The sequence below is a fragment of the Perognathus longimembris genome, chromosome 13 (genome assembly GCF_023159225.1).
Source record: "Perognathus longimembris pacificus isolate PPM17 chromosome 13, ASM2315922v1, whole genome shotgun sequence".
NCBI classification, from domain to species: Eukaryota; Metazoa; Chordata; class Mammalia; order Rodentia; family Heteromyidae; genus Perognathus; species Perognathus longimembris.
The window spans coordinates 51,425,410-51,451,529 of NC_063173.1; the positions used below are offsets into that span (position 1 = coordinate 51,425,410).

Here is a 26,120-nt window from a genome sequence, read left to right on the forward strand (position 1 = left end):
TGAAATTCTCTAGGAGTGATGATAGACATGATTTTGACAGAATGACAGTGGAAGCTGAGAATAGGATGATGAGAATTCACATTGACTTGTCAGCCCCAAAAGACATTCTCTTTTATCAGTGGGTACACACAACACACACACACACACACACACACACACACACACACACACACACACATTTCTTTTTTTTTTTTTTTTTGCCAGTCCTGGGCCTTGGACTCAGGGCCTGAGCACTGTCCCTGGCTTCTTCCCGCTCAAGGCTAGCACTCTGCCACTTGAGCCACAGCACTGCTTCTGGCCGTTTTTTTCTGTATATGTGGTGCTGGGGAATCGAACCTAGGGCCTCGTGTATCCGAGGCAGGCACTGTTGCCACTAGGCCATATCCCCAGCCCCCACACACACATTTCTATGTGCCAAATATTTTACAACTTACTCATTCCTGAAAATATTAATAAATACAATTCTGAAATATATATATGAACTTTACAAAGTGCCCAGCAGTGCATGTGTAGAATGTCAAAACCAAGCAATTCTAATTAACTTGGTTGTCTCCTTTGTGTTTCTGAGGCTTCTGAAAAGATGGGGAGAAAAAGCCATATTTGAAATCTACGTTGACCAAGGAAACTGATTTTTTAATGAAACACCTAAGTGCAACATCTAAAAGATGGTCATTTCTTGATCATTTTGTGAATTTTTCTCTTTATAAGATGAATACAACCACATAAATGGCTTCTAGGAATCATACCCATGTGACCGAGTTTATCCTAATGGGGATTTCAGGGCTTGCAGAACTGCAAATCCCCCTTTTTCTGGTCTTCCTTGTCATCTATGGGCTCACAGTGATGGGAAATTTAGGCATCATCACCCTCACCAGCGTTAATCCTCGGCTTCAGACCCCCATGTACTTCTTTCTCCGACACCTGGCCATCATCAACCTTGGGGACGCTACTGTCATTGCCCCTAAAATGCTGATCAACTTCTTAGTAACTAAGAAAAGCACCTCCTACTACGAATGCGCCACCCAGTTGGGAGGCTTCCAGGTTTTCATTGTGGCTGAGATCTTCATGCTGGCTGTGATGGCCTATGACCGCTACGTGGCCATTTGCAACCCTCTGATGTACATGGTGGTGGTGTCCAGGCAGGTGTGCATCCTGCTGGTGTCTCTCACGTACCTCTACGGCCTGTTTACCGCGGTGGTAGTTACCTCTTGCGTGTTCTCTGTGTCCTACTGTGCCTCCAACGTCATCAACCATTTCTACTGTGACGACATCCCTTTGTTAGCGTTGTCCTGTTCGGATACCTATATTCCAGAAACAGCCGTGTTTATCTTCTCGGGGACGAACTTGTTTTTCTCCATGATTATTGTTCTAATATCCTACTTTAATATTATCCTTGCCATATTGAGGATACGGTCATCGGAAGGGAGGAAGAAAGCCTTCTCCACCTGCGGTTCTCACATAATGGCCGTCACGATTTTCTACGGCACTCTTCTTTTCATGTACCTGCAGCCAAGGACCAACCACTCCTTAGACACGGATAAAATGGCCTCTGTCTTCTACACCTTATTGATACCCATGCTGAACCCTGTGATTTACAGCCTAAGGAACAAGGATGTGAAGTATGCTTTGACAACATTTCTGAAGAATCCCTGCCATTCATGCAAACCAATGTAAATTGAAAATTGTAAGTAATTTGTTAAAAGGATTAGTTCTCTTCCTTAAAATACTGTTCATGAAAGATGTGGCAATGCCTGGTGAGTAATTCGTTAATTCCCTTTGGCAAAAAATTAATTGATTTTATCCCAGAAAAGAAAGCAACACATACACATAATAAATTGTGGAAGTGGTATGTTTAACATATAATATGTCAAATGGCTTTTACACTTTCTAAAGCCTGGTAGCAGGTGGTGCAGGTGTGAGAGAGTCATTTCTTGGTAGATATCAAAGCTCAGAACCTTCTCCTTCCAAATCATCTCTTATTCAGCCATTATAAATGTCATTTTCTTCTTATAGCATCTTATTGAAAGATTTTGAATTTCTAAGGAATCACTTTATCTTATTCTTAAAGAGACAATGTGCATCGGAAAAAATTACTTTTAGGGGAGCATACATACCAGACAACAATGTTAAATTCATATGGAGCTAGGACATGTGGCAAACATGCTAATGTGAAGAGAAAAAAATATTCTGTTTTCTCATGTCTCTTGCTAAGCTCACTGACATAAAGGAATGTGCTAATGCTCAACCAAAACAAACAAAAACATCACCCTTATTTTTTGTTTTAAATGACCATACAATTACACATGCGGATACATCAAATGTACTTTCATTTAGTTCACTGTATTAATCTTTCTCCTACTCTCTGATTTAAGCCAATGTTAGTGGGTTTTATCATTGTATCTTCATACATGCATATAAAGTATTATGATCAGAATCAATCTGTATTACCATTTTAACTTTCTTCTGGGCAATTTTAGCACCTCCTAGTAAATTGGTTGTATTAAAATATTTGTTATGAAAGCATAATATTAAACCTCATATCTTCTAGTATTTTTGTTTGGTATGATTTAGAGTTAAATGTTATTTGACTAGCGAAAATAAAACAAAACACACACACACACAAAAAAAAAAAAAAAAAAAAAAGGAAGGCCCAGCTATCCTTAAAGTCTCACCACATGCTCACACAACTATTCCAGAGGGGTGAAAAAAAATGTGTGCCCAGTATCTTACCAAATCTGTGCTATTAGTAATATTTAAAGCTGGAGTGAAAAAGAAAAGCACTGACATATGAGGTAAAGGAAGAAGATACATTTGGGACCCGGGGAGTCATGAGTTAATCACATTCAGGAACTAAGGTGCTACAGTCAATGAGTCCATTTCTTATCTACTCAAACATAAGCAGAACATGTGAAAGCAAATTATATATCCCAATGATTGGGATTCCTGGACTGGAGACAACACCAGCAATAGTTTCATAGTTTTAATAATTAAGTATTTTACTTTTTATGTGTGTGGTATATATCAGAACTCTCTTCTTCCTGGAAGCCCATGAGATATCTGTTGTCCTGTTTGCATTTTTTCCCTTCCTTTAGAGATTGCCCAGAGCTATTTTCCTAGCTCTATTTCCAGAGTACAAATCTATGACTGATATCTTTCTTTTAAAATAATTTTCTCTGAATGTAATCTTCTTTTGTACTTCTTCCTTTGTGATTATGGGTTGACAGACATAAGTAATTCATGAAAACTTGCTAATTGCAGCATCCTTAATATAATCACTTGAGGCAATTTGTTTTTCCATGTGGAGTAACATTGTGATGGCAAATCTTGATTGTCCTTCATGGTATTGGAGCATTCCTAAGAGATTAGTAAAGCACAATTTGAGTGAGTGTAGGCAGATGCTTGCAGAAATTAATGCCATACTGAATAACAATAATAGGGGAAAGCCACTCCCTACCCATGTGTGTCATCTAGTAACAGATGGGAGGTCCAGATGGGATGAAAGTGACAAATCAGGAAGACATTGTTGACAAGCTCCATTGTTCCTAAGGGAGTGAGTGCATCCAGTGCTTCACAAGATATCTGTGGACGTCAGATTCCAGCTTCTTCACTCTTAACAACACTTACAGCAACTTTCCAGGGAATCTCCAAGCCCTTCAACTTGGGCATGACACCAAATCATTTTCCTGAGCACCTGTTGGGTCCTATGACTTTCTAGCGTACAAATGAACTTAAGCTTTCACAATGCACAAACACACACACACACACACAATCTTTACAATGCATTAAGTGAATAAAATCATCTTTTCCAAGTGTTCCACAGTGATGCATGTTTACGTATGCACCCTCACTTAACTCTTGCCATACTTTTTTCTCTTTTCCCTGCTGAAAACCCTCCTCCACAAATTGTATAGTTCATTTTCAACATAGTGCCATACTTTTATCAGATGTAGTTAGTCAAACTCCAACAACTAGGCAAGACCAACAATTAGAAAAACAGAACCAATGATTAATAGGTCTGATCTTATTGTCAAGGATAGAGAAGTTTTGTTTATACATTTACTATGAAAGAGAATTCTTTATTTCATCTCACTATATATCATATATATTCATAAATATGTATATATAGGAATTTGGGTTTACTGAAATGAGAAATTATAAATATCTACTTGTTTCAAACTATCCTAACAAAGCAACTTGAGCTAGAGTAATCAAATTGGATTTCTAATAACTAAATTCAGGGGGGAGTTATGAGGCTTCAATTCACTGCCTGGGCCCCATTCCTGAGTTTTATTACTCAAGTGACTCACTCTAGTACTTAAACTGCAGTCCACTTCTGACTTTTGGATGATTAATTGGAGATAAGATCCCCAAGGACTTTCCTGCTAGGCTAGCATCAAATATGACCCTCAGATTTCAGCCTTCTAAGTGGTTAGGATTACAGACAAGAGCCACTGGCACCCAGCTGATTAAAAATACTATATATCATATACTGCAAAGGTAGATAAAGGTTATAAATGCCTTATACAACCACAATATTAAGTGTATGGATTCATTGATTACATTCATTAATATGATTTATTAATCACAGAAGTAGGATATTTTGTATTAAGAAAAATTTACAACATTTCTTCTTGTAACTTTCACTTTTTGGCAGCATTAGGGATTGTCATTGCAGTATCCAGGCCACCCGGGATTCACACCTACAACAAGAAAGTCACCAGCACTCGGTCAATCAGGCTAGGAGTCTTTATTTAGCTGTACAGCATCTGCTCTCCACCATTAGGATGGTAGAGAACAGCCATGAGCCACCACAGGCCTGGATTTTTAAAGGTAGAAGCTATGCATTCTATAGCAGGTGGTCACTTAGCACAGACGCAAGGGGTTAATGCAAGGGGTAGAGCAAGTCAATTGGGTTAAGCAAGCCATTCACAGAAGCAGAATTTCATGGTCATACTGACTTAATATCAACTTTATTTTAACAACTGTTACCATGTTCCCCTAATATCAACTGAGTAAGCATGAGCAGGATAAAACAGTCCAATACTCAATCATAAGGGAACCAACCTGACAGTCGCCATGACATTTCTGTAACTACTACTATGGTTGCTACCTACATACGGAGAGGAATAAGGGCTACACATATTTTTAAATATCAAGCTACCAGGAACTAGTCCCACAGGTGGGGGTGCAGCCCTGTAGCATGGAGTCAGCAAAATGGAGTTATAGAAGCTAAGAGTAACTCTAAGACTGAAATTTTACAAGCCCTATTGGGAGGCTACACTTTTCCTTGGGTTTCACAGTCATCAGAGCTCATGCTAGGAAGACAGTTGCATTATTCCCTTTCCCTTTTTGCTAGAGTCACTTTTTGAATAGGGCTTTGAGACTGCTCAAGTCACTTTGCTTTATTGTGTGAAATGGAACCTTACTGAGGTTTCTTTTTGTTTTTGTAAACAACAATCATCCAAACCTTTGCCTATCAAGTAACTGGGGACTATGGGTATTAGCCACAGCATAAAGACAAAATGTGTTTCTTGATCACCTTGTATCCAAATATGGCAATACATATCTCCTTATATTCTTCTGTTACAATAACATTTTGGCAGTTAACTTCTTGTCTCATGACTTTTTTCAACCTATCATCAATATTTGCTCAACAATTATAATATACAAGGTCTAGCACAAAGAAACACATAGGGCATCAATATGGTGCAAGATACTACAGAGAAAAATGGCTTATTGTGAGTCTGATGCCAGGAGCCAGTGCCACTTAGCATTAAAAGAAAACAAGAGACAGATTTGTAATTTTTACACACTCTACATATTTAAAATTAACTGCAGGACAAGTTTAAAAGCCAATTTAGTGTCCACTGCCATAAAACTTGGTATAAACTGGGCTCTGTTGGCTCATGTCCATAATCCTAGCTAATCAGAAAGCTGATATCTGAGGACCATAGTTTGAAACCAACCCAGGCAGGAAAGCCTCTTATCTCCAATTAAGCACCTCCCCCTCCCCCCACAAAGAAAAAAGCCAGAAGTGGAGCTCTGTCTCAAGTGGTAGGGCACTAGCCTTGAAAACAGAAAAGCTCAGGGACAGCATCCACGCCCTGAGTTCAAGCTCCAGAGTCAACATACACACACATAAAAATTTGATCTAAGGAAGCAATTGCACGAAATGTTGAATGTTGTGGTAACTATATTTGTAGGTGAATAAACCATATCCCAAACAAATATTATAATGAAATCCAGATATTTGATTTAGGGTAATTGAAATGAGGAATGAGTATGAAAGAATTCCTCCTCCTCCAGAGAGAAATTAAAGATTGCCCTAATAGTAAGCAAATACCCAGGGGCATCATTGCTTGTTCTCAGGTGCCTTGGGAATAATTTAGAAATTGCATTCATGCCCCCAGAAGAATGCTTCAGAAAAAGGAGGCATTCATAAATTCACCTTATAGCAGTCAGGTTAGTAGCTCTAAAGGAGAACAAGGACTTATTTCTTATGTTAGGTTAGAACTGGAAATTACATTTATCCAGTGGTTTGTTTTTTTTTCCAGAGACTGACTCTGAGTATAAAAGAGGTATATAATTTTTATAGTATATCATTTTTCTTGCTTATTGAAACTACATGCAGAGTTAGAGTCATTCACGATAAACTTTGGATCCTGTACCATACTTTGTAGCATTTCTGTCACTTTATTTTCCTTAGCAACAGTATTTTCACACTGTTACTCTATTCATTCATGGAAGTAAGGGACCCTGTTTCCATTTTCTATTATTTCTGTACTCTCCTGGGTTTCTAAAGAATGAATTTTGAGACAGCTGAACCTGTTCTGGAATTCTCCACCAAAAATACTGTCTAAAGATTTTGTTGTTCAGGTGTGCAATACCAGTGCTATGTAAGTAAAAATGATTCTAATATAAATAGTTCTCTCATAGGGATTCTGTGATGCACTATAATTTCCATTCAAGTAATAGAATTTCTCTTGTTTTCATACTATATTGTAGGTATTTGTGCTCTCCTACTGTTGTATAAGGAAGAATTTGACATGGTGTAAATTTCTTTAAGAGAAGTCCCTGAAAAGGGCACTTGAATATATGGTGTTTAGTTGAAAGGCTATTCCAAGCAAGCATAAAGGAGAAAATTGAGAAGGAAATACAATGAACCAAGCCACCAAGAATAATATACTCTGACCCCTAACCTGGGATAAACACATTTTAAATGTCTTATGATGACAGACTGAGCCTGTCTAGGAATTATTTCAAGGAAAATAAAAAAGGAAAGTTGAGCATTACCCACTGATTTCCATCTCCTATCAGTAGAGTATTATACATTAATACATAGCATATTATACATTGATGCCTTAAATGTCAAGGCTTTGCTGCACTTACTTTTAAATCTCAGGCAAAAAACAAAATACTCACCAGGTAAAATTGAGCATGTCAAAAACAATCTACCAAGACTTTAGACTAAATGATGAGTTTGGGAGACAGGAAGTTCAGTAGGACAATATTTGCAATTGCAATTGATAGCAAAGCTCAAAAAGAATAGTAAACATGTGGATGTATACTAATCGCACCACAATAGTGGAATGTCCTTGCCTCTTCGATTTAAACATTTAATTTCCAGTTGCTTCCATAGAGATGGTGCTATTCAAGAGCTGGAAATTATCTCCTAGGATATTTCTCATTAGGGTACGAAAGAATTAAAAGGAAAATAAATGTCAGTGAAGGCCACCCAAGGAAAGTCATAAATTAAATGTATGTAACTTGCTTTCAGTTTTGATGAACTTGCAAATCCTTAAAAACTTTGTAGTCCTAAATTATGCTTTTGCTCATGTGTCATATTTAAGAGATTTGCCTCACATGTGTCATATTTAAGAGATTTGCCTCAGTTGTAAGTAGTTGGTTCTCATTGCTGTCATTGTTGTGTAAAAGGGGGAGTATTAAGGATTCCAACAACCCAACTAAATTATTATTTTTCTGTTAATTTTATAGTACAAAAAAGCATACTGGACTTACAGTTAAATCTTAAACATATAAGATCTGTAGGTTTATGAGGACAAGAAAGTAAGACAAACTTCTCAAGTGAGGGTTTTGTTCGCAGATTGCTACAGAAGTTGCAGAGGTAAGAAATAGAATTTCAATACCATCCATATTCACTCTTTAATTGGTCCTGGTGAATGTGTGAAAATATGTATTTGGAGAAGGGGAGAGGGAAATGAAGAGTGATGTAGAGGTCAGTCTGATCAAGATACAATGAATACATATACGAACATGTCAAAATGACCCTCTGTTTATACAAACAATTGATGCTAAAATCATGAGGTGGGATGATAGAAGGGGCAACACTGATAAAGATGCATTTTATTAATAAACTGATATTCTGAATTGCAATCTTTGTACGACAGTTTAAAGACAATAAAATAAAATTTAAAAATATGTACAAAAATGTCAAAGGGCAAAAGTGGAATGTTTTAACAAATTAGATATCAATGAAAAACACTAGAAAAATGAGAATTCTTCATCTAGGTCAGAACGTTTTCTAATGATAAATTGAACTACATCTACCTCTTATCAGCAATCTGTGAGTGGCATGAAGTAGACTGCCTGCTATACCCTGCATGTTTGAATGATTTCTTAGTTTGCTTCTAGGTTCTAAAATGGAACTGAGTCATTTCAGGACCTGAAGGACAAAGAATGTGTGTCTTCCCTTATATCTAGAAGCTCGATTTGGCTTACAAACTAATATGTAGATACATTTGGTGGTATGCAGATGTATATACAGCCACATTAACTGAAATATGGTAGATTCAAGGGCAATCACAAATAATGTAATTTCTTAGGCAAAATCAAAGTTCATCGAAATAAAACACCAGGATGTATTTATTTGTAATGAGCATTATGGGGAAAGAAGTAGAGGGATGAAGGGGAGAAAGGGGAGAAATGCAGACCTGAATCTAATGTATGTCCTACAAAGTTAAGGGGAGTGAAAGAATGAGTGGGTAGGCCAGCAATTGGTAAGAATATTGAAAGTGATAACACTGATAGCTCCTATGCACAACTACTTAAAGGTAACAACAGAAAAATAATCAAATGACTTTGTATCAGAAAACATTGACTTATCAGCATTCATCGTACTTACACATAATTCTTGAATGCTAAAATTGTAATAAGTGTCACCTCTTGAAATCTAGTTGCTGCTGATGATTGTTCTCACAGGAAGTTTCCTCCCAGGTCGGGATGGAGAAGGGGAATCTCACTGCACCCAAAGATTTCATCCTCATGGGAGTCACAGACCGCCCTGACCTGCAGGCTCCTTTCTTTGCACTGTTCCTCGTCATCTATGTGATGTCAGTGCTTGGCAATGTGGGCATGGTCATCCTCACTAAGGTGGACTCCAGGCTACAAAAGCCCATGTACTTCTTTCTCAGACACCTGGCTTTCATTGATTTTGGTTACTCAACAGCTGTGGGACCCAAAATGTTGGTAAATTTTGTAGCCAAGCAGAACACAATCTCCTACAACTGGTGTGCCACACAGCTAACTTTTTTCAACTTTTTCATTATTAGTGAGATTTTTGTTCTGTCCGCCATGGCCTATGATCGCTACGTGGCCATCTGCAACCCTCTGCTCTATACCATCATCATGTCCCCAAAGGTATGCTGCACACTGGTAGCCATCCCTTATCTCTACAGTGCTTTTCTCTCACTGATAACCACCATCAAAATTTTCATTTCCTCCTTCTGTGGCTCTAATGTTATTAGTCATTTCTATTGTGACAGTCTCCCCCTGCTTACTTTGATTTGCTCAAGCACGCGTGATGTGGAATTGATCATATTGATATTTTCAGCCTTCAATTTGGTGTCATCCCTGACAATAGTACTTGTGTCATATATTCTCATCCTTGTGGCCATCCTTAGGATGAATTCTGCAGAAGGCAGGAATAAGGCTTTCTCTACCTGTGGGTCTCACTTAACAGTGGTAGTGGTATTATATGGAACTCTGTTCTTTATGTACGTGCAGCCCAAATCCAGTCACTCCTTCGAGACTGATAAAATGGCATCTGTGTTTTACACCCTGGTGATCCCCATGCTGAATCCCATTATCTACAGCTTGAGGAACCAAGAGGTCAAAGGTGCCTTTGCACAGAATGTGGAAAAATCTGTGCAAACCTTCTATTTAAAATGCCATATACAATCATTATACAATAAATGACATGAAGGACAAAGGTTTATCATATATATTATGCCTTACAAAGCCCTATGCTAAAGACGCATAGGAAAGTAGAAGTATTTTCTTGGTTTTCAAACTATAGATATTTAAGTACTGATTGTCCTTTAGGAATTCATCTTGGTTTGTCTTCTAATTCAGTGTAAATGTATAAACTTTGGGTCACTGATTCTTACATTGCCAAATGTCTATGTGACAATTGAAGGGGTACCTTCGAGTGTGTGGGTCCCATTAGATCTTTTGCTGTCATTGTTGTTGCATGCATCCATAGGTTGTAAAGAACAATTTTTGTGTCTCACACACCATTTAAATTCCCATGTACATCCCATTGCATGATGATATTTAGGAGCTATTTAACTTAGTGTTTTATGTACTGCATAAACACTAAGCAAAGAATAATTCATAGTTGAGGTTTTTCACAAACAAAACAAAGCAACTTAAAATGGAAACACCATTTGATCCTGCTATACCACAATTCCTGTATATACATGAAGGAATCATAGGCAACAGACAGTAATGGAACCTGCAGACAGACCCATGCTGATTTTTGTGACAATATTCACAACAACCAACAGTCATCTAATCAGTCTAAGTACCCATCACTGTTGAGTAGACAAAGAATCATGGAAGATGTACACAATGGGATATTCATCTGTAATGAAAGAAATCATACTGTATGCAGGAAAAATGGATGTAATGGGAATGACACCATATAAGAGACAAATAAGCCAGACTCAGAAAGACATGTGCTGCACGTTTTCCCTATGTAACATTATAAAAATGAGATAGGGATGGTGATGGAGGGAATGAGTCTGATCAAGGTTCATTGTATGCACAAATGGACATTTCCAAATGGAACTCTCTTGTTCAGATAATAAAAGATAATCAAATTTGACAAAAAAGTAGCTTATCTGTATAATAATAATCATGTTGAACTAAGAATTAAAACTATACCATGTTGAGCATGACTATAGTTCACAATTACCTATTAAAGATGTAATGAATAATTGTAAGAGATGAGCTTGAGAGCTCTAAAAATAAAGTTAATTCACCTGATTTCTTTGGTACACATGGATATATTGAAACATCACAGTGTACCCCAAATCATCTGCAAGTTTCATATGAAGATAGTAAAATTATTTTAAAATGCAAACTATTCTGATTTGATCAATACACATTGCATATGTTTCAGTTCCCATGCTACAAAATAAAACAACTAATTTAATGTTTTCATTAGCTGAAAATAAAGCTGTTGAAAATCAGAACAGCAGTTGTTCATTTTTTATGTACAAGACAGAGAGTTTATGGAAGAGCAGAAAATGATGGACTCTTCTGGAATGTTCTCTTTTGAGGATGCTGTTACTACATCTGGATTCCTGTAAAATAGAAGTGTTGCTTGTTTAAAATACATACAATGTTTGAATTTTAATGTACATTCTACATCAGTAATGAAATTAAATCTCTGTAAAGATAAGAATAAAATATCTACACATGTACTTCATCTTCTTTTGTGAGTGTTTCAATGATGTAACAACAAATAGTAAGCTGTTGGGTATTTTTGGCAGGTCTTGGGGCTTGACCTCAGGGTCTGAGCACTATTCCTGAATGGCTTGCACAAAGCTAGCACTCTACCACTTGAGCCACAGCACCACTTCCAGCTTTTTCTGTTTATGTGGTACTGAGGAATTGAAACTAGGGTTTCATGCATGCTAGGCAAACACTCCACCACTAAGCCATATTCCCAGCCCAGTAAGCATTTTAACATTGTATCCACTGCCATGAAATAATAAAAAAAATCTACATAAAAATAACACATCCCATGAGTACAATGTTTTGTTCTCAGTTGTGCAAAGTTATCTCAGAGAACCTTCCTAATGTAAGAACGTAAATATCACTTTGCAATTAGCAGATATCCCATTTGAGCTTTATGATACTCAGGAATAATTAGCAAATTATGTTCCACTCTCAGGGAGAAGTCTCAAGGGAGTAAATTATCTCATAAATTGTTCTTATGGAGTTAAGAAACATGGAGAACATAGGAAGGCTCTTTGGTAAAGGTGAGTAGATTTGCTGTACCTGTTTTGTCACCTTTCATAGAATCCCAGCAGCTACAGTATATATTCCAGTCTATTGAAAGAAAGTCTTCTCTTTTTGTAAGTTCATCCTTGTTTAATTACCATGGCTGGCATTAACTTTTGAAATCAGAAAGCGTGAGCCTTCAACTTTTTTTCCTTCCTTAAAAAATTTATTTTATCTTTTAGTATTTATATAGGAGGGTTGTATGAAATGAAACAGTTAATACATACAATGAATCTTGATTAATATAACCCCTTCCATTATTCTCACCCATTCCTTTCAACCCACTTCTTCCCTCAATTTTCTTTATCTTGTAGAATCTGCATTAAATTTTATGACTGTATTTCCCCCTCCCTTCCTCTCTTCATTCATCTACTCCCCTCCCCTTGATCACAATCTTCTTTTCCTGGTATTTATTTTGTTGGGCTGTGAGTTACCCTTGTGAAGGATTCAAACTGTGAATTAATCCCTGGATCTACCATACTTCAGTTATCACTTCAGTTAAAGCTCTTACATACCACCTTGAAACGTTTGCTCATATGTGTATAGAAAAACTCTAGGCTCCATATGTGTATCCTTGTGTCTCTAGACCTGACTAACTTCAGGTAACTTGACTTTTTTTCCAGGTCCTTTCATTTCTTTGCAAATGATACATACTTGGTTCTTTAAGATAGGTAACTAATATTCATATACATACATATATATATATATATATATATATCACATTTTATTGATCCATTCCTCTACAAGGGGTATCTAGGCTGACTTAATACCTTGGCTGTGGTGAACAGTACTGCAAGAGGCAGTAATGTTGGCTTTAGTGTATCATAGTTTGTAGTTATTTAAATAAATTCTCATGAGTTGAATTTCTGGACCAATCAAAACATTAATCAGAAATCTGGTAAGTGTTTTGGACTCTGGAGATTAACCTGAAGAGATTTTGTTGTTGCTGTTGTTGTTGTTGTTGGTGGTGGTGGTGTGTGTGCTGGTCCTAGGGCTTGAACTCAAAGCCTGAGCTCTAGATCTCCACCACTTGAGCAACACCTCTACTCCCCGCTTTCTGGTAAATAATGGAAGATAAGAATCTCTCCTCCCTCATTCCCCCCATGAGTTGAAATGTATCCAATGCCTAACCTATGAAACTGTAACCTCTCTGTAATTCAGTTTGATATTCTTGTCAGAGCAAAGTATTATTTGTGATTCTAAACTGGTCATCTGATTAAGGCTGTAAGAACAAGTTTCAAAGATGTGTTTTGCAATCAAGTGATAGGATACATTTTGCAGAATATGAATATATTGTGACCATCTTTTCACCCACTGCCAGTAAAAGTCTTTGGTGACTTTCATCATGTTATCTTTTCAGTTACATTTACCTTTAGCTTACATATCTCCAGTGATACACTGCATTTAGATGGTTTATGTAGTGATGTTATCCAATTACAAAATAAGTTACTATTGTTAATTTTATATCATAGTACATTATATATGGAATGTCAATTAAGACTAAAATCACTGGAGGGATTGTCATTAATCTCTTCTTTAAGAAAGAAGTTTATTATAAATAGGACTGGTTCATAAAATATTATCTTATGTGATTATGTGTATGAAGCTATTGAGCCTTTGCCCACCACTCCTAGGCATAGCCTCCTTTGGACTCTGTATGTTAATGAGTAAGGATCTTGTATAATTTATCATGTCCCAGTGTTATTTATTGACTTTAGTCATTCAGTGTGTTTACTTGTAGATTTATAAGCACATTCTAGTACTACAAATGAGTGAAACCAGGCAAACTAGTTTCTTTGGCTATGGATTACCTCATTTAATACAAATTTTTCCAAGTCATCCAATTTCTTTACAAATAGTACAACATCATTCATTTGTTTTCTTTTCCTTTTGCTTGTGAATTTGTTTTTGCAAGGGTAAAGAGAACACAGAAAAGGTGGAACAAGGATGAGCAAATATAACAATGATACTCAATAGCCACTATGTACAAAATGAACCAGATATATTATGGATAAGGATGGTAAGGAAAGACTTGGAGAGAGTAACACAAGGTTTCAAAAGAAATGTACTTATTACTCACTACCAGATTCATGAAACTAACCGCTTCGTATATCAACTCTACAATAACAGTAAGGACAAAACAAAAGTATATTATAAGAGCAGTAGAAGTATGATTGAATAATGACTATGGAAATAATAGAATTAGGTTAATGTGGAAACAAAAAAGATGGTTCTACTTCCAATCAGTCAAATAAAAATACTTAAATTTGGCTTTTAATATACTAAGATAAATAAATAAATAAATAGGATGGTTAAATTATGTTGGTAGAATCATGCCTGAATTCAGAGCTACAGTCATGTAAGGAGTTGTGTATGGTTGACAATTTGATAGGAAGTGGACTGGAGGAGCTTAACTTTATTTGAGTGGGCTAAGTCATTCACAGATAGTTAATAAGCATGGTTTCTTCATCTGACTATGAGTAGAGTTTCTAAAAGTTACTATTTGAATCAGTCGATTGATAAAGAAACTAGTCTATTTTAATTATAGTAGACATCAATTAAAACCACTTAGGACCCCATGAGAGCACAAAAGGTCAAGGAAGAGAAACTGCTCTCTCTGCTCAAATGTGGACATACAGAGGTCTCAAGTTCCTCAGGCTTTCACTTCATTCCAGGACATAGTTGCTGTGGTTCTTAAAAATTTTAGGTTTGGTCTGGAATAGTTCACAGGCTTTCCTGAGACTTTATTTTCCAGAAAACCATAGGATTTGGGTTACCCCATGTTGTCATTGTGTTTGATTTTGGTACCCAGTTATCTGATTAGGAGAAGGAAAGGGGAATAATAAAATGGAGAGTCAAAGGACAAAGGTGAACCAATGCAACAGTGATACACACAAGACACTTATGTTGGAAATGAACTTTACAACTTGGTAGGCAGGCAAGGGGAGGCAAAAGGAAAAAACAAGGGAGGGGGCAATTATATTCGACAAGAAATGTACTCATTACTTTACTTATGTAAATGTAACCACTCTGAAATAACCCTTACATCAAACTTAAATTTAAAAAATCAGTGTTCCAAACATGAAAAAATAAATGGAGACAAATGGGACGGTTTGGACACATTTCATTTACATTTTCTTTACCTATTCAAAAGAATAACAGATAATAATAATACCAGAAATCCATTGAATATGAGGATGTCTTTATTCAGAATAGGTTTTCTAACAATCCTGGATGGAGACACACAACCTCACAGTGGTGACTGAATTCATCCTGATGGGCATCACAGATCGTCCTGAGCTGCAGGCACCATTGTTCGTTCTGTTCCTCGTCATCTACTTGGTCTCCATGGTGGGCAACTTGGGCATGGTCATTCTCACCACAATGGACTCCAGGCTGCAGACACCAATGTATTTTTTCCTCAGACACCTGTCCCTCACTGACCTTGGATATTCTACAGCCGTGGGACCCAAAATGTTGGTCAATTTTGTTGTGGACCAAAATACAATTACCCATAAACTCTGTGCTACACAGTTGACTTTCTATCTTGTGTTCATCATTTGTGAGCTTTTCATCCTGTCTGCCATGTCCTATGACCGCTATGTGGCCATCTGCAAACCTCTGCTCTACACTGTCATCATGTCACAGAGGGTGTGTGGAGTGTTAGTGGCAATCCCCTATCTCTATAGTATTTTTCTGTCTCTTCTCATCACCGTAAAAATCTTTAATTTACACTTCTGTGGCTACAAGGTTGTCAGTCATTTTTGTGACAGCCTCCCCTTGATATCTTTGCTCTGCTCAAACACCCATGAAATTGAAATCATCATTTTGATCTCTGCAGGGTTTAATTTGGTTTCATCTCTTGCAGTGATTCTTTTTTCTTACCTGCTCATCCTCATAGCCATTTTTAAGATGAACTCTGTGGAAGGCAGGCACAAAGCTCTTTCCACCTGTGGGTCTCATCTGACTGTGGTCACAGTCTTCTATGGGACATTGATCTTTATGTATGTGCAGCCCAAGTCCAGTCACTCTTTTGACACTGATAAGGTGGCTTCCATCTTTTACACCCTGGTCATCCCCATGTTGAATCCCTTGATTTATAGCTTGAGGAACAAAGATGTCAAATCTGCTCTAGATAGGCTGTGGAAAATCCTATGAAACATTTTACTGAAATTTACAGGCAATATTATTATTATTATATTTTTTTTTTTGGCCAGTCCTGGGCCTTGGACTCAGGGCCTGAGCACTGTCCCTGGCTTCTTCCCGCTCAAGGCTAGCACTCTGCCACTTGAGCCACAGCGCCACTTCTGGCCGTTTTCTGTATATGTGGTGCTGGGGAATCGAACCTAGAGCCTCGTGTATCCGAGGCAGGCACTCTTGCCACTAGGCTATATCCCCAGCCCGCAATATTATTTTTATTATAATATAATAATCAGATGTTTCTCTGTGTGGATGCCCTGTACATAGAGAGCACCACTTCCACCTTCCCTTCCTCCTCCTCCTTCACTTTCTCCTCCTCCCCATCTTCCTCCTCGTCCTCTTCACCCTTTTTTGGCTGTAATAGGGTTAGAACTCATGGTTTCACTCATTTGTAATAACTATAATATGTCTACAATATTCTTAGCAGAGGATTACCATAGCCCAACCCCTAGGTGCATAGGACCATATATAATGAAGCATATTAAAATGAACTCCAAGAGCTGGAAACAAGGCATTCTTGAAATTATTTCTATTTTTTTCTGTTAGAGTTTTCTATACACTTTGTCTTGTCTGTAAGCTTATCTGATCCATGGAAGGGAAAGAGAATCACAAAAACAATAGGATAAAGGATGAATTAATGTAATACTCCTTAGACACTATGTTTGAAATGAGCTTTACAGCTTGTGGGTAAGTAGGACAGGGAGTGATAATTGGAAGAAAATGAGGGAGCGATAACAATGTTTACAAAGAAATATATTCATTACCTTACATACATCACTGTAACACCCCTGTCCATCACCTCTACAATGAATTTAAAAAAATTAAGTTACTATACTGTCTGGACTATGTCCCCTGCCCTCATAATCTTGTTATTTTGTTTAAAGTTAAATACTATATCTTCATCATGATGTAAGTGTAAGAGATATGATAAGGAACGGGTATTATTTAAAAGAAATGGAAGAGTTGTGTTGAGAGCTTACCTTAGTACATACTGAGTGATCAAGTTTGTTGTCTTGCTATCAACTTAGAGAAAGTATAGAAGCTGGGATTTTCCTCCCAATAAAACAAGAAAAAAAGATTAAAATAAAACACAAAATAAAATAAAACAAAATTGTAACTTATATGATGTTACTTTTTATCGAAAACCTTGACACTACATATCAAAGTACAATTTCCCTGAGATATGCAAAGCAAATGAAGTAACTCCTGTGATACTAACTTCCTTCCTGTCTCAATAATATCCAGACTGAATATCACAAATTGAAAAACAACAACAACCAGAACACTACATAACACATATTAACATCCTGAACTGGAGAATCTTAAGAGAATAGACAGCTAGTATGTTCAAGAATGTACTAAAAATAAGTGAAATGTAAAATGGTCTATAGTTGATGAGAATTGTCCTCAATCTTTCAACAGATGTTTTATCCACACATCTGAAGAATCAAAGAATTTCAGATATGGTGGCACACACATGTATCCTACTGTTCAAAACGTGGAGATGAGAAATTGGTGTGGGACGTCAGCATGAGAAAAAAGTTAATGAGATCTTATCTATCACTGACTCTGCTCTGAACCACGTGTTCCCTCTCTCCAAGCTTCACGTAGTAGCACATGTCTCTAATCCCAGATCAGTAAAAGGAAGAAGCTGACTGTGTATTAGTGTGAGACCCTGAAACAGAAACTAAGAACAAGAAGGCTGGAGGAATCGTTCAAATAATAAAGCAAGTGCTTAGTAAGCATGAGATCAGGAGAGCAATCTCCGTACTATTACTACAGGAAGGGGAGGGGAAGGGGGAGGAGGAAAAAAGGTTTCACTGTATAAATTGGGCTAGCCTGGAATTTACTACATGACCTAGGCTGGCCTCACACTGTAGATACCCTCGCTTGTCTCCATCTTCTAACTGCCACAATTACTGATGTGCACCACTACATTTTTTGGTTATCTTTTTAAAATAAAAATAAATGAAAATATGCTAATACCAGGCAAAAGAAAGGCAGTGTGGTAATTTTCATAGCAATTTTTTCCTTAAGTACAAAGTATTACAGGAGGAAATAGTCATTCAGTAATGATAAAACAATAAATTAATCAAGAAGATATAATAAGAAGTGTCTATGTGCATAATCGTAATACTTCAAATGATATGAAGTAGACATGGCTCTAACTACATAGACAAACAGGCAAATTTCACTACTTCTGTCAATAATGGGCAAAAAAAACAGAGAGAGAAGCATTTTCTCCACTCAAACTGAGACATCCATCTTTCTCAAGTTCCTCAGGCTTTGCTTCACTCTAGGATATAGATTGCTCTGGGCCTCAAAAGTTTAGGCTTAGTCTGGAATTGGACAGAGGCTTTCCTGAGACAACATCTACTAGATAAATGCAGGATTTCTCGGCTTTCATAAATGTGTGAGCTATAAATAATAATACAAATGTATATAAAACATACATGTATATGCACATGTAACATACATATATATGTAAACAAGCACACATATATTCACATAGGTAAAAAGACATTTCTTTTGTTTTTTTGTTTGTTTGTTTTTTGCTTTGCTTTTGTTTTGATGCCAGTCCTGGGCTTGAAATCAGGGTCTAGGTGCTGTTCTTGACCTTTTCCTCAAGGCTAGCACTCTACTACTTGAGCCACAGTTCCCTTCCAGGTTTTTGATGATTGATTGGAGATAAGAGTCTCACAGGCTTTCCTCCCTGGGCTGGTTTTGAACCATGACCCTCAGATCTCAGCCTCCTGTATGATTAGGACTGCAGATGCGAGCCAATAGTTCCTAGCTGTATTTTACATTTTTAGGGCACTCATATACACGAATATATGTGTGTATGTGTATTTTGCAGGTTCTGTATTCCTAATGGGTTCTTATTGATACCCTTGCTAATAACTTGGCGACAATTAATGAACAACATCCAGTCAGTCTGTTTACTTTTAATTACTTTTGGGATAACCAACCCATTGCTTATCATTTCCTCAGGGAATTTTAAGTCTCAAGATTTTTTTAAAGCAATTCCATAAATTTTTACTAACTAAATCATGTAGTACTCTATCCAGAGTCAATGGAGAAACTACATTAGAGGTAAGAGACAGAATGGTCGTGTCATTTGTGAGAGAAACTCAGTTTCTAGTTGTATTCGAGCTTCTCTAATGGTGCTTAACAATGCCAATCAGAAACAGGTTTTTCATTCTTCTTCTTACATTAGTATGTTAGTATTATCTTATGCACAGACCTCTAAAGTCTTGTAAGTATCTGTACAAAACAATAAAAAGAAAGAAAATCATTATGGCTGAGAAGTTAACTCCCATTTTTTTTGCAAAGGGAGCTGGAAATATTTCTCTCATTTCCTACTTTAACACTGATTTTTCAAAATAAATCCTTGCTAAAGCTTCCAATATATACCCCAGTATTACTTAAAAGGTACGAAATTTTATGTAAATGATTTATCTCTCACAGAAGCCAAAATTGAGAAGAAGAATCATCATGGTTTAAAAGATGTATTTTATGTTAAATTAATTTTGGAGGGGATTATAAATAGCAAGTATTGAGTCCTTTAAATAAATGTATGTGAAAATGCCACTCTGAGATAGCTTTTATGTAGACTGATAAGAAGAAAACTCCAAAGAACAGTATAATAGTTATGCATAAGCATAAAAGTTGGAACATTGTTTCAATTTCTGTTTCACGTACTTATATCAATTTATTATAGATGTTTATATATAGATAGATATCTATGTATTTATCTGTCACATTATCTACCTATCATTTTTTATCTGTTTGCCTGTTTACATATAAGTCCTTCTTCCTGTCTTATTAATATTTCTTCATTGACATTTTGAGAAGATGCTGGACCCAGAAGGAAGTGTCCCTGTTTAACTTACTCTAACCTATAGGTTCTAATATCAACCCATATCTCTTGCAACAAAAAATATACCCATAGCCATGGGGAGTGGTTGTTGCTGAGTAAAACTCTGTCTGTATGTCTAGTTCTAGTTATGCTTTTTTTTTTTGCCAGTCCTATGGTTTGAACTTAGGGCCTGAGCACTGTCCCTGAGCTCCTTTTTGCACAAGGTTAGCACTATACCACTTAAGACACAGTGCCACTTGCACCCTTTTCTGTATATGTGGTGCTATGGAATCGAACTTCATGTGTGTTAGGCAAGCACTCTAACACAAGGCCACATTCCCAGCCTAGTTATGCATTTTTAAAGGGACTTATTTATAAGTCTATTTCATGGGACACTTTGGATATGTTTCCTTACATTTACTTTGCATCCTAAAAGAGTCTCAGATGATAATAACACCAGAAATCTATGGAATGTGATGTCTTTATTCAGAATAGGTTTTCTAACAATCCTGGATGGAGACACACAACCTCACAGTGGTGACTGAATTCATCCTGATGGGCATCACAGATCGTCCTGAGCTGCAGGCACCATTGTTCGTTCTGTTCCTCGTCATCTACTTGGTCTCCATGGTGGGCAACTTGGGCATGATCATCCTCACCACAGTGGACTCCAGGCTGCAGTCACCAATGTACTTTTTCCTCAGACACCTGTCCTTCACTGACCTTGGTTATTCTACAGCCGTGGGACCCAAAATGTTGGTCAATTTTGTTGTGGACCAAAACACAATTGCCCGTAATCTCTGTGCTACACAGTTGGCTTTCTTTCTTGCGTTCATCATTTGTGAATCATTTATTCTGTCTGCCATGTCCTACGACCGCTATGTGGCCATCTGCAAACCCCTGCTATACACTGTCATCATGTCACAGAGGGTGTGTGGAGTGTTAGTGGCAATCCCCTATCTCTATAGTATTTTTCTGTCTCTTCTCATCACCGTAAAAATCTTTAATTTACACTTCTGTGGCTACAAGGTTGTCAGTCATTTTTGTGACAGCCTCCCCTTGATATCTTTGCTCTGCTCAAACACCCATGAAATTGAAATCATCATTTTGATCTCTGCAGGGATTAATTTGGTTTCATCTCTTGCAGTGATTCTTTTTTCTTACCTGCTCATCCTCATAGCCATTTTTAAGATGAACTCTGTGGAAGGCAGGCACAAAGCTCTTTCCACCTGTGGGTCTCATCTGACTGTGGTCATAGTCTTCTATGGGACATTGATCTTTATGTATGTGCAGCCCAAGTCCAGTCACTCTTTTGACACTGATAAGGTGGCTTCCCTCTTTTACACCCTGGTCATCCCCATGTTGAATCCCTTGATTTATAGCTTGAGGAACAAAGATGTCAAATCTGCTCTTGATAGGCTGTGGAAAATCCTCTGAAACATTTGTTTACTGAAATTTACAAGTAACTGTATTGTTATCAATTATGTTATGGACATCAGACTTTCCTCTGTGTGAATGTCTTATAAATGGTAAGCAAAACACATTCATCTTTTTGGCAAGACTTGACCTCAAATATTTTTTTTAAAAATTTTGAAGAACAATTGTATTCTGAAACAAGTTACCATAAGATGCTCTTCATTGTAAACCAAAGCAAAATAAACCATACTTCCCAAGCTGAGACAACTGTGTGTCAAGAACAGTAATACCCCTGTTATGGGCAAGAAAAAGCACAGAGGAAAACTTCCCCAGATTCTGGTTTTACCTGTGTTACTTCTGTTTAGTCATAAGGTGGCAGTCTCACTCCAAGTTTCTGTTAAGCAGAAGAAGAAACTAGGAGGAAAGGACACTTGGGGGAATCCCTGGATTTCTCTGGTCAAAACAGGAAATCATGACAGTGCTACGATTGGAGGGAGATACATTGTAATTTCAAGTACTTGTGAATGGCACACCACAAAATAAGGAGGGCAAGTTCTTCACAAGGGTCTGTGATATCTTGCTCTTCCTACTGCATCAGATCTGAGCAGAAAGTTTGTATTGCCTGCACTTACAACTAAGTTCCTCATTTATATGAAACAAAGCATTTTCTATGGCTTTATGAAAGTCTGAACGAACACACTAACATATACTTATGAAATGATAACAAAATTGCTTTTAACCAAACTGTATCTCCTTGAATCATGCAAAAAAATGAAGGTTTTACTACTCAGCCATAGAAATTCATCTCTCTAGAATAAAGGAAGTAATAACTAAAGTTTTTCTTCTGGTATAGATAATTTTGGCACTAAAACATCACCTACTCATAGATTTATTGTTTCACTTCCCCAAAGGGACCTCACGCAAGATCATGTTTCCAAAATAAAGGACATAAATATTCACACTAAAAGATGTTGTCAATATTATTTGCAGTCATTACAATTTACGTATTTTTCTCAACATAAAGATACAATGTGTACTTTTTAGATTTTTAAAAAAATTGTTATTAGGGTGATACACAGAGGAGATACAGTTACATAAGACAAGTAAAGAGTACATTTCTTTTTGGACACTATCACTCTTCTCTCTTAGTTTTTCCCTCCCATCCTTCACCCACAAGCAATGTGTATTTAATAAACATGAAACATTCTACCTCTTGATGAGTGCATTATGAATACATTTTCCTTTTATTTCAGATGCAATATTAATATCAAATATGTAATAATATTACTATACATAATTATATGAAATAATATTAATAAAAATGTAATATCGATGATACTAATGGCTTTTCTCCTTTTATTTTATTTGATAGGAATCATTGAAATTTAATTCATATGCCATTGAATTCACCCAAGTGTAAGATGGAATGGCTGTGTCCATAATCACATTTTGTCAATAATCACCATAGTTTTGTCACTTCATTAAAAACCAAACATCTGTGGTGGAGTTGGTGTTAACTCTTGCTTCCTGTGAATGCTGTCACCTTAAATCCTGGGCAATCAGGAATCTGCTTTCAGTCTTTACAGCCTTACTCATCTTGAACATTTCAAACAACTTTGTTTCCAGTCACATTTGTATAACAGAAATCAAGATGTTTTCCTGACATGTCCTGGGAGACTGGACCAAATGGCTTTCTCTGCCAATGCTCTAGGAAACACAGGGAGCTGCGCAAGTCCAGATTCTGTGTCTGGTCTCTAAGAATACTGTGATTGCCTGAATGCAATGAGGCAGAAAATCCACCATGCATCATGGTGTTTACCTGCAGGTCAGCAGGGCCAGGCCTGGTCACAACTGGGCAATGCCCTGCTCTGACCCTGCTGCTGGGAGAGGGATGGGGAAATGGCGACCTCATTCCTACCAGTAGATGGGGCCCCTCTAAGCTGCCTTGGTCTTGTGGGTATAGCAGGCCAGGATCATGTGCTTATGAAATTCATTGCTACTTAGCTAAACACTATTAATATAAAATATTCCATGTTAAATCTGGTATCTTTTTCTTTTAAATATAAAGAAGCACACCAATGCAGGAGGGAAACTATCACCTATTGACTGGGTCCTGTCCCCTCTCTCTGTGATGCATATCTCAGCTTGCTGTGTGCCTCAGGAGAACTGCATGGCTAGATGATCATTCGAGACATTTTCAGCTTAGTCAAACAACCATTTTCTTGTCTTCATTCCAAGAGGTATATTTATGCTGAAATATTCTTGATAACTTCTGTTTAAAAAATATATTCAGAGACATGTCTACATATAAATATATACTGTTAGTCTACAGGTAAATATATAACATATAAAATGATGGAAAAGGAAATATATAGCACTTCAGATTCTGAATCAGAGCTGAGATTTTTGGTAGTCTTCTTTATTGTCTTCATTGTGTAAAGGTAAGTGGGAAAAAGACCTTTCCAGGAATTTGTGAGGAAAAGCTTACCATTTTTAGAGTGCTAGAATTTGTTCATATTCTGGCAATTTTTAGTGATGAAAATCACTAAAAACCTATACTATTTTCAAAATACAGTAAAGGACACAGTAACTAAGCAAAGAAATAATTCAATCAGTTGCTCTAATAGAGCTCAACATTAATTAATTTTTGTAAAGTGGAAGCTAACTTGCAAAAAATAAGTTTTTAAAGCCTGCCTACCCAAACAAAACTCTGCCATATGTTCAGTAAGACATTACACTTAAGGAACTGGTGACTTTTCTAGATTTAAACTTTTATTTTTGAGGGAATATTCCAGAATCAGATGAAACTCTCATACAAACCCTACTTACTCATTGTGACATAAAGGACAGCAGAGTTTTTGTCAGCCCAGCCACAGTAAGATAAATGAAACTCAGAAATGATACAGCTAAGAGATAAAGAAATCACCAACATTTGTTTAAATATCAAATTTGGTGATCCTGAGCCAAGTACTAAAATAGCTAAAAAATATGAAGTGATATAATTGTATCACTTCATACTCATCACTATATTTTTAGCCTAGAAAATGCTTAAAAATATAAAGTGATCATTGTATTAGCACCAACAGAAAATAGTTTACAGAATAAGCAAAAATATGCAAATTTCCTCCTTAAAATAAAAATGCCAGAGAGAACAAATATCACCAAAATTCATGACTCACTTAGATGTGTTTCCTTTTTAATAGGATACATGATGTCAAAAAGATTTCCTATTGTTACTTTAAGGACTGGCATGGCATGGATATGTTTAAATTGTTTGATTCTTCATGGGGCATACAAATCATTTATGTTGTTTTTCTCCTTTCCTATATGCATTCGTGCATTTCTCAATGGGGAATTTGCTAAGTGTCACTGACAATTAGCAAGAAAGTCAAGGTAGTTTGTAAGTCTCTAGGATCATTTTAGTATAGATAACCTACTCCCTCAGGAAACATCCCTACAAGGAGTAAAATCATAAATTTTTCCTAGCTAGAGGAAAACGGAGACTAATTTGAAAAGTAAAGACACCTTCCAGCCCCGAGGTATGTAGATAATAATTGTCTTTAATTTAGATGATCACTTGGTTGACAGTTATTTTGTCTGATTCTAGGATCACCAGTGAAGACATTTTTATCTTAACAGAGATGATTTCTGCAAATGCACTGTAAATCCTCAGTACATTCATTGGCATTTCCTGGAGTTGTGTGATGTTTTGATGGAATTAAATCCTATGAACATATCCTACATCTAAGTTATTTACCTACCTAAAAATAACTTTCTTATGATCACTATTGGTCTCACATACTGGAGTCCTTTTCCATTAGTATTTCTTGGGACAGGTCTTAATGATACATAATATTTCATCTTCAGGTAAGTAAGAAATAATAATTGGTGTGTGTCCTCAGTGACATTAAACAATAGTCATATATCCATTGCAAGGTTTGAAAAATGATATTAAAAATAAGTATACACATATAACATGATTATTTAATACAGTGTTTTTCTTATTTATTTATTTATTTTGTTTTGCCAGTCCCAGGGCTTGAGACTCAGGGCCTGAGCACTGTCCTTGGCTTCTTTCTGCTCAAGGCTAGCACTCTTGAGCCACAGCACGACTTCTGGCTTTTTCTGTTTATGTGGTACTGAGGAATTGAACCCAGGCCTCCATGTATGGCAGGCAAGCACTCTACCACTAAGCCACATTCCCAGTCCGATTATTTAATATAAACATGAAATAAGTTAATCATTTAAATGAATGTGATCATATTCTTAAATGATTTTAAGAATATAATACAATTTTATTTAAAGATAGCATATAAAGCAGTTGCAGAATTTTTTT

The 26,120-nt window shown here is 36.7% G+C and overlaps 3 protein-coding genes and 1 pseudogene across 3 annotated transcripts; all 4 read left to right on the forward strand.

Moving 5' to 3' along the window:
• The first annotated feature begins 726 nt into the window (after positions 1 to 726).
• On the forward strand, positions 727 to 1,674 carry LOC125361626 (olfactory receptor 8J3-like). The gene has a single exon (XM_048360192.1). The coding sequence runs from the start codon at positions 727 to 729 to the stop codon at positions 1,672 to 1,674; it is 948 nt and encodes a 315-aa protein (XP_048216149.1).
• Positions 1,675 to 9,240: 7,566 nt separating this feature from the next.
• On the forward strand, positions 9,241 to 10,183 carry LOC125361477 (annotated as a pseudogene).
• Positions 10,184 to 15,543: 5,360 nt separating this feature from the next.
• On the forward strand, positions 15,544 to 16,467 carry LOC125361547 (olfactory receptor 8K3-like). Its single transcript, XM_048360076.1, has one exon. The coding sequence runs from the start codon at positions 15,544 to 15,546 to the stop codon at positions 16,465 to 16,467; it is 924 nt and encodes a 307-aa protein (XP_048216033.1).
• Positions 16,468 to 20,881: 4,414 nt separating this feature from the next.
• Positions 20,882 to 21,805, forward strand: LOC125361558 (olfactory receptor 8K3-like). Its single transcript, XM_048360090.1, has one exon. It carries the CDS (start codon positions 20,882 to 20,884, stop codon positions 21,803 to 21,805), a length of 924 nt encoding a protein of 307 aa, XP_048216047.1.
• The last annotated feature ends 4,315 nt before the right edge of the window (positions 21,806 to 26,120 follow it).

Excerpts from the sequence above, each read along its gene's own strand:
- LOC125361626 (XM_048360192.1), top strand. The coding sequence starts at position 727 with ATGGCTTCTAGGAATCATACCCATGTGACCGAGTTTATCCTAATGGGG.
- LOC125361547 (XM_048360076.1), top strand. The coding sequence starts at position 15,544 with ATGGAGACACACAACCTCACAGTGGTGACTGAATTCATCCTGATGGGC.
- LOC125361558 (XM_048360090.1), top strand. The coding sequence starts at position 20,882 with ATGGAGACACACAACCTCACAGTGGTGACTGAATTCATCCTGATGGGC.